Source organism: Bemisia tabaci, chromosome 5 (assembly GCF_918797505.1).
Source record: "Bemisia tabaci chromosome 5, PGI_BMITA_v3".
NCBI classification, from domain to species: Eukaryota; Metazoa; Arthropoda; class Insecta; order Hemiptera; family Aleyrodidae; genus Bemisia; species Bemisia tabaci.
Genome location: NC_092797.1, coordinates 22,208,355 through 22,222,187, shown reverse-complemented (window position 1 = coordinate 22,222,187; position 13,833 = coordinate 22,208,355). Strand labels below are relative to the sequence as shown.

General features: G+C 36.1%; 1 protein-coding gene across 1 annotated transcript; it reads left to right on the top strand.

Annotated features, from left to right (window-relative positions):
- The first annotated feature begins 1,680 nt into the window (after positions 1-1,680).
- chic (profilin chickadee) lies at positions 1,681-12,117 on the top strand. Its single transcript, XM_019050947.2, has 4 exons — positions 1,681-1,936; positions 6,567-6,738; positions 8,065-8,166; positions 9,966-12,117. Exons 1-3 carry the CDS (start codon positions 1,826-1,828, stop codon positions 8,160-8,162), a joined length of 381 nt encoding a protein of 126 aa, XP_018906492.2. The 5' UTR covers positions 1,681-1,825; the 3' UTR covers positions 8,163-8,166; positions 9,966-12,117.
- Positions 12,118-13,833: the final 1,716 nt, after the last annotated feature.

The window sequence follows — 13,833 nt, the reverse complement described above, 5'->3', positions numbered from 1 at the left end:
TAAGTGAGCAATACAGGCTAAAATAGGATAGGAGAGACCCAAGTGAGCCTAGTTTGTGAACTTTTTCCCGAATTTAAGCGACATCTCATTGGCAGCATAGAACGGAACATTGAGAGTCCACGGCTCGCACGCAATCGTGCCGTCAACTTTGCATATCGACGGTGAAATTCCCAAACCACGTATCTAGTTTTGCGACGTTGCTTACTTCTAGTCCTACTTAACTTTTTTAATTTTAAAAGGAATCAACGTCAACGCTTCCATGATGTGTCTCCTTTGTGCGATGAAAATTTAAAGAAAAACATAATGGAATAATGATCAGGGCCGGATTTACCTACTTGCCGCCCATGGGCCGCTTGTATTTTGCCGCCCCCTTCTCATTCGTTTTGAAACATCGATAAAAACCATCAAATGAACGTGCCAGCGGGGGAGGGATGCATAAGACGCGTTTACTCGTGTTGAACACATTTTTTGGGAAAGCTCTGTCAACACTACTAGCAAAAGTTCACAGAACTTTGCGCGAAAGTTAAGTTTCGTAAACCTATCGTTGTGTGGACAAGGCCTTCCATTCATAAGAAACTAACGAAAAAATTATGAAAGAACAAACATAAATGTGGATTAATGATTTTAACATCCGCCGCCGCGCCGCACTTGGCGCAATGCGTGAAGTATTCCGACAGTCTTGTAGGCGCTATGCGTTTCACGCCGCCCGCTGCTGAGCGCACTGTCTTTGACGCAATGTTTGACTCTCGTTTGTACTTTTTTTTTCTCTACAAAACCCCTAGAGATCCCAAACCGAGTCAAGTTGACCCGACTATCTCTTTTGAGGGTCATCAAACTGTTTCTCTATTAATTAATTTTATACTTAGCGGATGAGATGGGTAAAAAAGCGCCAGTATGTTACTAAATAGATGCTTTATAAAAAATCGTATTTCTTACTGATAAATGTAGAAAAAAAAATTGATTATACCTAAAAAAACAAAGAATATCAATCTACTTAAACACAGGTCAATTTGACCCGACTGAACTTAGCGCCTAAAAAAAGTCTTGGGCATCTAAGGGTTATTAAGTCTAAGTATCCTTTCACCTTAGGTCTATCCTAAATCGACAGTAAAATCAATTTTCTTAGATTGGACTTTAAGATTTGCCCAAAAGATTCCCCGCCATGGATTGGGGGGGGGGGGGGGGGGCGCTAGTTCCCGGCCTTGGGTTTTTTTACCCATAGGTTGAAGGAAAAGGTCCGCGCACTGTTACGCACTGCCCTGTTTATATTTTTATTCGAATTTTAACAGTAATAATAAGCGCTTCGGTGCTACGCACCTATTTGGCAACACCTTAAAGCTGAAAAGATGAAAAGTTCCGTACGGGTGTAAAAGTTGTACATTGTTGTACATACATACAAATAGACACAAATTAATCGACTCATCCACAAGCACGGTAATTTTTGCTTGTGGAGATTGCATCAACTGGTCGAGGATTACTCCGCGTGAAGGTAGCTGTAACGACGAAAATAGTTCAAGTTTGTCAGTGAGTTTTTCTCCGTACCTGCAATTATAAAATGAGATTAACGTCAACGTCATACAAAAATTGAGTATTTTCTCTATATTACGTGCGAGTAAGGACCTGGGTTGCTTCATTAACAAATTGCTTCCCACATTTATCTCTCTGATTCATACAGCGGAAGAATACGAGAACGCGAGATGACATCATAGGCTGTAGGACTACTTTCCCATCCGGCCTTAGTTGCTGAAGTGATCGGTCGTCCGGTGGTAGTGATTTCAGAGTTTGTGATTTATTTTAATTCTAGAATCTAGATTAAGTTTTCAAAATGAGCTGGCAGGATTACGTGGATAAACAATTGTTAGCTTCAAAATGTGTAACAAAAGCTGCAATTGCAGGACACGACGGAAATGTTTGGGCGAAATCCGACGGTTTTGAAGTAAGTGACTTCAACCTCCATTACCGAGTCTCATGCTCCATGCCGACTCTCTTGTTCATGTTGCTTTTTTCCAAGTTTTAAGTGTTAAATTTTCATCCTTTCAAACGTAAACTTCGTCCTTACCCGTGGTTTGTGCTAATTTTCATAGCTTCATGGCTCCGAATTTCTTTTTGGACAGAGGTTCTCAACCGGCGGTGTCTGTGCGGCCCTAGTTCGTGATAATGATAGTGGTCGTTTCTCGTGGCTATATCAACCCTTTGTCATCCTCCCACGGATTTTTCACGTCTATTACCCCTGGTTTTTTCCTCGTGATTTTGTTTTTTGACGGCTCTACTCGCGAAAATTGAATTTTCCGAAATTTTTTTTCACACCAGTAGGTAGCGGCCTAGGTCCACTTGCTCCTGGCATGAATGTTCATTTTGTTTCCTTTTTGCCTTTAACCAGTCCGGTCTCGCTTTATTTTATTTTTTTTCGTATTATGTCGCGGCTACGTTCTATGAATCGGCGAATTCGCAGCCCACAGGCTTTATCAGGAGAGTTCACAAAGCGAGAGACGTATAACCCTCCTCGGTAGAGTGGAAATAAGTGGATATCGTAGGCATCAGAATTCCCTCTAATAAACTCCAACTCTTTTCCTCTATTTTAAAAAATGTGTGCTTTTTTGTAGTGTTGTATAATTCGCTGCTCTTCGTTGCCCCCTTGACTAACACAGGCTCGTTGAAAGATTGGTTAGAAGTGTAATATTTCTATGAGGAGGTGTCAGTGTTGAATTTATTGCCCTCACTGCGGTTGTTACTCTGAGAGGCCCCAAAAATGCTTATTTTTATCAATTTTTTTGACTGTCTAGTACATGAGAGCAATATGACCCCACAGTAGATACCTTAAAATGTGTGCAAAGACACTGAATGGTGTTTAGGCCCATCAGTCTCCGCTCTTGAAGCCTGCATGGTATTACTTCCAATAAAGCTTTTAAACGGATGTTGATTGCTCCTCTCTCAAAATTTAATGTGTCTCACTCAACTTGACGTACTTTGATGTACATTGATACCACCAATACAAATCTGTCTAGACCCGCTCTGCTGACACTTTTTGAGTACCTACCATGAATAAGTGGGCGCCAGTATTTCGAAAGCAGCAGATACGACTAATTTTTAATGTATCCAGTGAGAATTCAAACTTATCACTCTTAAAATCTAAATTTTGATGTTTTGATGATCAGTGATTTCTCGTAATTGGCTGAGTTCATTCTCCATTAACTTCAACCGGTAATAATGTATCCCCTCAGTATTCAATGCAGCATTATGTGTATAAATACCTTGACATGATAGAAAATGCTACTCAAGATGGGATAAATAAACTGTAGGAATTAATATCATTAGCCCTCCAAAAAATGAAAAAATTAAAGCCATCTGATGTTTGTTGAAACATACACATACATAAACACACACCTGCCTTATCTTTAAATTTTATGCTGCTAAGTAAATTAAGGATTAAAATAATAATGATTATTCAATTTTCTAATAGAATTTTCTTTCAAAATTTTCAATGCCAAGCTGTAGGTATCCTCATTTCTCATTTGAAGCTGAAAGAGGTCTTCTAAGGGGGAATAAACGCGACCCACCTAAAAACTCCAAGAAAGGGCAATATTATCCTCAAGTAACAAGAAAATTGAAGATGCAAAGACACATTGCTCCCGTGCAAGTTTGTGAATGATCTCAAGAACCCTGGACTAGGGCTCTCTCATCTGAAGTGACTCTGTATAAATTAACCCAGCAATGTCCAAGAAATCGCTGTATTTTGATAATTACTAGCTTGAATTCCCTTTGTAAAGTGGTACCTCATTGCTCCCAATCACTTCCAGGCTCAATTTATTTTTTAAAACTAATCAGAGCTAATTCATGAAGCCAAAAAGTATTGCACGTTAGTGTGATTAAAAGAATGAGTACAATATTTCAAGAGTTATTCCCTGCAAAAATTGTCTAGTTCGTAAGGCATATTGTCTGAGAACAAGAGTTTGGTCACAGCATCAGTTCCCTTTCTCTGAATTAGGAATTGTTCTTCTCAGTGTTGTTTTTTTCCCCCAATTGCCTGTGATTAGTCTCTATACCTTTGGCGCAGATGTGCCATCCAAATCATCAGTTGTTGCAATACTCCCAAATTTAATTGAAGTGAAACATCAAATCATTGTCAAAATGTTGGAGTGAACAAGGAAAAGAACCTACAGGTTGCATTACATCCTATCATAGATGAATTATTTACACCCAATTATTTCCACTAATGAAATTATTTCATTGAAGTTGTTTTGCTCAGAAAATATTGGATGAAATTTCACCACTTAATATATACAGTATGTTAGGGCTTAGCTTTAGTGTCTAGGGTGAACAGTCGTTGTCAATCATGTTCACATCAACCCTCACCAATGGTGCCAGAGGTAACACTGTTGCGTATTCTGCTGAAGTAAAATGAAGTTGAAATGGTAGATTTCTCTGCTTTTCTTTGTTAAGTCTCATTGGAAGTTGTTGGTAAAAAAATAGATCTTTTGCTCGCCAATGTGTGAAGGTTAACCGCTGATAAAAGCAGATGTCCCTTGCAATCAAAGCCGTGTGGTCCTTGTTCCAACATTCAACCAGTGATAAGAATTCTCATCTGTCACATCAACTTTTTCTCCTTTTTTTCGGAAACTTTTCTGTGTAACTGAAAATTGAGGCTCTGGGTGCAGGAATAAGACTTTTGACATTTATTGGTTGTGGTATTTAAGAATTTTCATTGTATTATCTTTCGGAGATTAACACCGATGAATGATGGGTGGTTTTTCTGAAATTTTTCACTCTGAACGTAATCAAATCATTGCTTGATGATTAAAGTTCAATGACTTATGTACGCACTTATGCTTACCTCACAAGGGATTAAATAATAGTGAAGATCCCTTGATACTAACAAAAAAGTGCCTGTATTGCGTACCAGAGCTTAAAGTGGACTGGACGGCTTAATCTACTAATTTACTCAAATAGATTAATCTTTCTACTTTTTTCTTCCATTTCAAAATTAGAAACGTTATGAATACTACATTGCAAATAATCAGGAAGAAAGTTGGAAAAAAATAACTCTTTAAATAATAATTTAAAATGTGTATAAATAAATCTTTCAGTTAAATCCCCCCCCCCCCTTTGCTTATTTTCATTTGCATAAAACTGGAGAAAGAAAAGAAGAGCCAAGTGACAAATGTTACATCGACCTGAATTCACCAATAATCAGTTGGCCCAGTGGTTACCGCATAATTTTATGTTGGTGGGGTCATTTTCTTATGTGACTTTTGTCTCTATTTCTTATCCCCAGCTCTATTCGGCTCTAGTCATTAGGGAATTGTTTTGGTTTTTCTTCGTGAGTGTTTCATTCCCTCATATCATGGCCTCGTTTTATAAACCTTTCTTTTTCTATCGCACCTTCAATATCTACTCATGCTATTCTTGCTAAATGTTATCCTACCCGTCAACTTATTTTACATTGCATTAATGAAGAGAGGATCTATTAAAACCTCCTCAGAACTTTCATTTTCTTGTGCCAATACCTGTTCTCCTCATTTCACAGTCATTTGATCTTTCGATTCTTGACTTAGCCTGAATTCTCTTGAAAATGATAAGCACTTGCGAAAATATTACCTTATCACTCAATGAGAGATAAAGCGGGGAGTTTTTTTCTGTATGTTGTGCATTGTATGGTGCTTATCAGAACTCTGTAGAGTCATTGCCAACTTTCCCTGATAAACGTAGTCAGCCCAATTTTATGTCAACCCATTACTCTTGGCTCTATCTTGCGTAGTCAGTTTTGAATGTTGCAAAAAAAAAAAAAAAAACCTTGTGGTACTCTGATTTTTTTTTTCTAGGTATCTTCTAATTATGTTCTAGTATCTTGTCACACTATCAAATTATATATCAATGGCCTTAGCGCAATACCATGTATCTCCATTGCAGTGTTTCAAAATTTCTGTTTTTTTTTTTTTCTTTCATTTTTTGAAAATAAACAAGTCAATTTCATAGTTTAAAATGTGAACAGAATATTCTACCAAACGAGAGGAAAAATCAGGGAAGTTTTCAAGACATCACATTGACTTGACTAGTTTTCCAAAGAAAGAAACAAAGTGTGACGGGAAGTCTGTAATGTCATAAACGGAGATATGTGGTTTTGCACTTATGGCATCGTTATGGAGACATCTCCATCTAATGGTTTTATAGTTAACAGTTAACAGTTTTATTATGCCCATCTGACCGGAGATATTAATTTTGCCATCCTCCCAGGATTATATACACCTCTAAGTAGGATTTCTTCAAGGAGATCAAACGTTTATTATTGCTGTTGGGATTGATTATTCATAATATTATTGGTTGACTATTGATGATATTATTAGTTGATGGTCACAGAACTTGTATTGTCACCTGTTTTAATTTTTCTCGCTGTGATCTCCGTCCTCTGCTATCATATTACTTAACTTGCGAGATCCATCTTGCCCCAAAGGTTGCCAATTTTTGTTTTTGAGAGAAGCTCAAGTTTGCCAACTGTGCCTGAGATTTGTTCTACTTAATTCCATCGTGTTCTTCAAGCTTTCTCTAAATTTTGCCCTTTTCTTTTCCAGATTTCAAAAGAAGAACTTGCAAAATTACTGCAAGGATTCGATAAACAAGATCTGCTCACATCTTCCGGAGTTTTCCTCGGAGGCAACAGATATATTTACCTATCTGGTACAGACAAAGTAATACGGGCTAAACTTGGCAAAGTAGGAGTTCACTGCATGAAAACACACCAAGGTATGTAATTATACTGTGATTCATTAATCACTTAATTATGATAATTTAAGATAATGGTATCGAGTTTAACGATCACCTTCATCTCAAATTACATGTGTAATGCACTTTTCTGTTGCATTCTGGCAACTTCCCCCATCCCCCCAAAGAGATATTGTCAATTTGTCAGCATTTTTCCACTGGTTCCATATCGGTCGAATCACTGAAGTAGAGTACCATGACCTTCACAACCAGTAATATGTCTCTAATTGTAATCAAAAGGGACACAAAATAGTTAACACCCCGAGTTAGCCAACCAGTACAATTCAAGCGATGTGACAGACTAACCATTTTCCCCATTTTTTGAACATAACACCCCCTATATTCCCCCTACTCTCTAGTAGAGCTTCCATTTGTCTCTTATTGAACCTGAAAGTAAAGCTGATAAAAGACTCCCCCCCCCCCATTTGATTTCTGATCTAGCCATTACTTTTTAGCTTTACAAGATTTAATACTTAAGAAAGTAAAAATCCTTCAGACAGTCCAGCAGATGAAGTAGATTTCCCATTTTTTCTGAAAATAAATTGCATTGCTTCAATTTCACATTTTATGTGTGTGGGATTGCATGTGCACAAACTAGCTAGGTTCTCTTATCAATGAGGGTATGTCTTACCTTGTCAGGCATTAGAGAACTGAAAAGAGTAGGTGCAGTAGCCCCAGAGTCTTGACATACTTCCTGACTGATACGCAAACCAGTCTGACTAGTAATAATATATTTAAAGATGATAACATCTCATCTTCAGTGGTAGTTACATGTTCTCTCTTAACCACTCAAGACATCTCAATAATAATGAGTATTTTCCAATTTAATTGCACTTGTCAAATGCATCTTCTATCTTGCTCCAGTATGGAGGCTTTTGTCGAGTTATGAATTTCTCTTGGCTGGAAGGATTTTTTTAAATTTTAATGCTACAACTTTCTACCTAAGTCGCCATTTTGATGGTTAAACCACTTTTAAAAGTTGTACAACTAAGCGAATCTGCCGTGATGCCGTGCTGTGGACATTCCTTGTATGTTAAAATTAAAGATAGTTTCTGCTTTCCAGTGGAGTAGAATTAATACAATCTTGTCTTATGGTGACCCGAGATGCATTTAATTTTCAGTAAGTATTGCACTTTCCCATTGTGAGATCTTTTAAGGCTGAAAAGTAATTGTGGAGATAAAGAAGTCTCCCACTATTATATATACAAAAAAAAAAAAATTATTTGGGTAATTTTATTTTCCACCTGTTAAATTTTGCTCTTGAGCAGAACTTTCATGATTTATAATTTTTACATTATTTTGTTACAGCTGTTGTTGTTTCATTATATGAAGATCCCATTCAACCTCAGCAAGCAGCGTCTGTGGTCGAGAAGTTAGGAGATTACCTTATTTCATGTGGTTTTTAATAGTGTAAGTATTATTATGAGAAGTTAACGATATTAAATTCACTGCCAACCCATCATTTGCCATTAAGTTAGCATAGTTTTTAGAAAGATTGACTTTGGAAAAGCAATTTATCTCAGTTTTAAGACTAAGATGATGATGATTACATTGCCTGTATTGTCGATTGCATTTATTCTAATGAGTTTTGAATGTAAATTGATGAACATGAAGAGATGCAAGAATGGCGTAGTACCATCTTGTGAAGCAGGACTCAGGGTAATTAAGTGAACAATGAGCAAATGTAAAAAATTTCAAGTACAACCCAAAGTGTAGCTTTTTCCTATCTCCCTCCTCTCCCTGTTAAATTATCATTTCAATAAGGAACTGGCCAATTATTTGATGTTTTTTTCTTTCTTCGTGGAACTTGCCATCAGGCACTTTGATTAGTAGGTTACTACTGCAATTTTCAAACTGATGATCGCCGTGATTCTCGCATATTCTATTTATAACCTGAGTTTACTGACTAGTTAAATGATGCGGAGTAAAAGAAAAATTGCTCTAAGTGGCTCACTCTGGTTCCTCTTTCTGAAGGCTCACCTCATTGCTACAATGAGGCTTTAAGTTTTGATACATCATGAAACACATTAAGTTTAACCTTTTCAATGAAGCCAGCTTTGATAGTGTAGTGCTGAAGTCTGTTTGCTGCCAGCACTGAGGTCCCAGGAGTAATGTCCATTGTTCAAGAGTTTTTAAGGACATCTAAAAATCTGTCATTTTTGCTGTGCGTGGCCATGTCGCTCTAATATTTTGTACCACACAACATGGTCTAGCAGTAGCAATCAATTCACACTCTGAGACTGTTTTGTAATTATTTTGTTGATACGTGGCAGTATGCATGATTGCCAGTATCACTGTTGAGTGGGAAAAACAAGAGAACAAACAACAGAGTCCAACTCCGTGAGCGTAGGTTGTGCTGCGCAACTCTGCGCAGGATAACGGCTGTTGATGCCGTTAATATAACCTTCTTTGAATGCTGAACCCTATGGAAAAAAGTGATGTTTATTATAAGATTTCGCTCAGAATACATGATGCAGGGTTTCCGGGGACAAGTGAGGGAAAGTCCAGAAGTTGCTGGAGTAGTGTGTGGGCTCAGCAACTTCAGGCAGTGCCATAAGAGAGAGCACGGACACTTTCCAAGTGCCTTTTTATTTATTTAGGTTAGGTTTTCCCTCAGTCTCTCTCGGCAAATTTGATTGCCAGCCACCAAGAAAAACAGCTTGCAGACTCAATGAATTTGAAAAAGCATGTTAAAGACGATGCAGGTTGAGCGTTTCGCAGTCGATTTCAGACTTTTTTGCTGTAGGAACTCACTGTGACTGGTGATTTTATCTAATGAAAGTCCATTCACTTAGTTGTGTTTCTTGCGTGTAACAGGTCTATTGACTATATTGATGGTGAAATTGTAGGTATGCGTGTATTGGTTTGCGGTGTTGGAGACTTCCTGTCATACTCTATTTTCAACATGGAAAACCACTCAACGTCATTTGTTGAAAACTTCAAAGATTTTTCCTCTCTATGTGAAAAATATTGTGAAAATTTTAAGCTGTTATGTTGGTTTGATGTCCCTTTGAAAAATAAAGTGGGAGCGGAGATTTTCAAACACAGCAACCGAGATACGTATTCTTGCAGTTTCACCCTCGATATTCTTTTTAAATTAAGTTCATTGGTCGAGTTTATTCGATAAATGTTCTCTTCCCCTTTTTTATCAGTTCTCTATTCTATCTTTGCTCACCTCCTAATAAATGTTTCATTTTTTTATTTTTTAGGTGAATTGGCTGTTTGGGTCTGGTGGTGAGAACTCAAAAGCAAAAAAACAAAAAGAAAATCATCGTTATGGAAAACTTAAAGTGTGCTCCCACTCAATAACAAAGAACTATTATTGCATTTTTAAATTTTTTTAAATTTATTTTTAATACTTTGTCAGTGAAATGACTCGTGATAGTGTGAGTTCTTTGCTATACACTTTGTTATATTCATCTGTCTTTTTCTCATTTTGAATTATTATTTATTTTCCCTCCCCTTTAATTTATTTTTCTTTCTCTCCTTGAAATCCCCTAATTTTCTGCTTTCCCCTCCATTTTTTCTTTTTTTTCTGAATAATGATTTTATACATAAATTATAAATAAATGTCCTAGGTTTCAAAATGTAAAATATTTTTTAATATAACTGTATTTTTTATTATTTATTTATTAATTTATTTGTTTTTGTTTCATTTCGTTTTCTCATTTCATTACATCTCTCCGCTCAGATATCTGGGTATACGCTAGTGGAGGTTTACTCAAAGAGTATTTAATTCTTAATCAGCAAATAACTCACAATTTTCTCTTCATTTATTTATTTATTTTTTTTTCAACCATTGTCAGGTATTTTGTATTTCTCTCAGCAACATTTCTCTTCTATCCACAATGCAGATCAACGAGATATTAAAAATATTTCTAAGCTCAAAATCTAGCAACCCCTCACTTTGCCCATCAGTTTTTCTCCTCTGTAGGGATAAATACCATGAGAAGTCAGTGAGGGCGTCTTTCAATTCAAAAAGTTAGAAAGAATAACATGTGTCAAAGCAAAAAATTCAAAACTAAACTCTAGTCCCGTGCACTTAATCTCACCACCCAAAATGCATCAAAATATCTTGCGCCCTTTTTTACTCATATTTTTATCATTATTTATTGTGTAAATTCTTTTGTACTTCATGATCTAAGAACTACTTCAAGGCTGCCTCAGTGTAACCGCATACGATCGTTTTTTATCTTGATGTTTCATGCGTGAATGTGATCCTAAATTTGCCGCACTATCAAATTTCCTTTTTTTCACTCAAGAAATTACCACTCCCTAAATTTTCACAGTATTTCTGCCTAAATTCTATTTATCGGGAGGAAATTGAAAGCAGTTTTATCGTATGACTTGCATTTGTACATTTTTCTTACTATTTTCCATTCTTTTATTTGAATTAAGTGTAACTTTTCATTCAATCATGATCAGAAATTCCAGTATGCAATGCTGTAAACTTTCGCGGTTATCGAAGAATCTACAATAAAAGCCGTGCAAACCATTGTTACTCACTATCAAATATTAACTAATTTTAATTAACCTCTTCCCTTTTCAATAATATTTTGCTGTTATTGTCTAATAAATTTTGAGAAATTGTATGATTGTTACTTATTCGTTTTGAATTCGAATATAAAGTAGAGAAGCTCCGTTTTGTGTTCCGAAATGCTGGACATGCTAAACTCTCAGTTTGCAAGCAGACTTGCTTGTGAATTAGTTTTGAATTCGCTATGTGTGATCATTTATTATTACCCATTTTCTTGAATACTCAATAACTGTAGGGAAAAGTGAGAGAAATAATTAAATCAACTTGCTGTTTCTTCTTTGAAGTATCAACAGAACATGATTTAATATTTTTATAATGTTATTATTTATTTATTTTTTAATGAACTTAATATTTTGATGTCTTTTTTGTGCCAACATCTACATCAAACTACTTTCCCCCTCTCTTTCGTTTATTATTTTTTTTCAATTTATTTATTTATTTTTTTTTTTTTTACCGAATCAGGAGCATCAAACTATCAGCTGAAATTTAAAATCATCAAAAATTTTCATCTTCAACTACATTTTTTAATTTATTTATCAGTTCATTTATTTATTTCTTTATTTTTTCAATTCTAGTGTAAATTGCAGAAGAAGTGAAGTTTCCTTTACAGTTTTTGTACTGATATCTTCATTGGGCACATTTTTTATATTGAATGTACATTTATACTTTTTTTTACAAAAGCGTTATCCTATCCTCTTAATTGTGTCAGAAACTCTGCTTTGTTTGTATTTCTCCTCTTAGGAGCTCAGCTTTACCTGTAATGAAAAAAAAAAGAAAAAAATTAATTATAAGATGCATTTACATAGATAAAGTTGTTACATACACTTCCTTCTCTTTACTTTATTTTTATGTTTATTTTACTTCGGTCCGTCTTAAATCATGAAAAAACAGTGGAGGAAAAAATTATCATCCATGAATCACTGTTCCTCTGTCAGAGGCCTTAAATAGAATACTAAGTACGAATTTCATCAATGCAGCTCAATTCTGCTTTATTTAGTGTCGAGTGAAATTCATTAGACCTCCTTGGAAACATTCTAGTATAAATTAACCTGAGCGTATTTCCCTTGCATTAATTGGTAGAATTTTTCCTTTTCAAGCAGTCCTCATATCCGAACAGGTGCTGTGAGCCAAAAGCGTCTAAATATTGGATAGACCTTGGGGTTAAAGTCAACAAATACCAGTCTTCTGCCTTCCCCCTACTATTTTAGAAGCCACTTTGGCCAGAAAATCCAATTTTTAGGAGCCAAATTATCTTTTTGCGTACAGTCTGCTGTATCTTTTCATAACTGTCCTGTTTTCTAATCTTCTCAGGCTGTGCTGCAATGGTTCAGCCCTCCCACCCCAAATTCTTCGGGCACCATGACGGCTCAGCTCCCATTTTTAAGCACATAGTACCCGGGTAAGGCAGAACACTGATGACTGTAATATATGCATTGTTTGAGTCAATGTCTTAAAAACTTTAAACTTCACTGAACAACTTAAAAATCATTTAACACTCAACTTTAACTTAAAAATTTTCCAGCCTCAAGGGTCCATTTATTATTGTGCTAGACACAGTATCTCTTCTCTGCTAAATGCTTCATTCAAAGCTTTCGTCATTAATTTTCACGTAGGTGTCTAATTTAGTGCATGAATAATGGAACTTGACTTCCAAAGGGGATTGGCCTCTGAAAATTCCCTAATGCAACGTAAAGATTTGATATCCTAACAATAATAGATTTTGAATTTTCCCATGAAGTATGAGCAGTGCTTGCCAACCTAAACTGGTGAACTCCCTTTGAAATTTAATAAAATCAAACGCATGCAATCATCGTGCAACCCAAGGTTAAACCTTGTCATGAGAACAGTTTCTCAGTGGTCAATAAAAATCAATGGATCTTGCGCAATTTCAGCAAAAAATTTTCACCTCTGAAGTTGTAATTTGGTCAAAATTCAGCAAATTTAAATCTATCTGTGATGAATACCCTTTGGGGAGAAAATTTTTTGTCCTATTCATTATGCATTAGAAAATGTACTTCTGATGGTCATTGTATCAGGAACCAAAAAATCATGTTTCCTCACTCAGTGAGGAAAAACATCGAGATTTGTCTCTAAGTCAACAACTTCTCGTGAAGGCTCCAGCAATTTGAGGAGACCATCCCTTGAATTTTCTTTTCGGAGTTTCCATTCTCGTATTTTGATCATCCAACATTAAGAAAAGTAAAAGCATATCTGATGGGTGAATTAGTGACGTTTCATGCCCACAGAGGCATGTTTCATGCGTCAACTCCTCAACTCTCCTTCAATTTACCCAATAGGCAATTTATCTTACGCCGCGCCGTTCTGTAGAAACGGACGCCAGACGCTAAGCTACGCAAGTGCCTGGGCCGAATGAACGAACTAATTCTTTTTGCCACGAAAATTTTGCTCATCTATGGATGAAAAGCAGAAAACGAAGATTAGAAATAGAAGTGTCCATTTTGAAGACCTTTGCAAAGCCTTAAATTTTTTTGGAAGTGTCAAACAGTCCTTGATTTCAGTTTTGACAAGTTGCATGAACT

Coding starts and splice junctions, on each gene's coding strand:
- chic (XM_019050947.2), top strand. CDS start 1,826: ATGAGCTGGCAGGATTACGTGGATAAACAATTGTTAGCTTCAAAATGT. Junction 1,937..6,566: donor CGAAATCCGACGGTTTTGAA/GTAAGTGACTTC, acceptor TTTCTTTTCCAG/ATTTCAAAAGAAGAACTTGC. Junction 6,739..8,064: donor CTGCATGAAAACACACCAAG/GTATGTAATTAT, acceptor ATTTTGTTACAG/CTGTTGTTGTTTCATTATAT.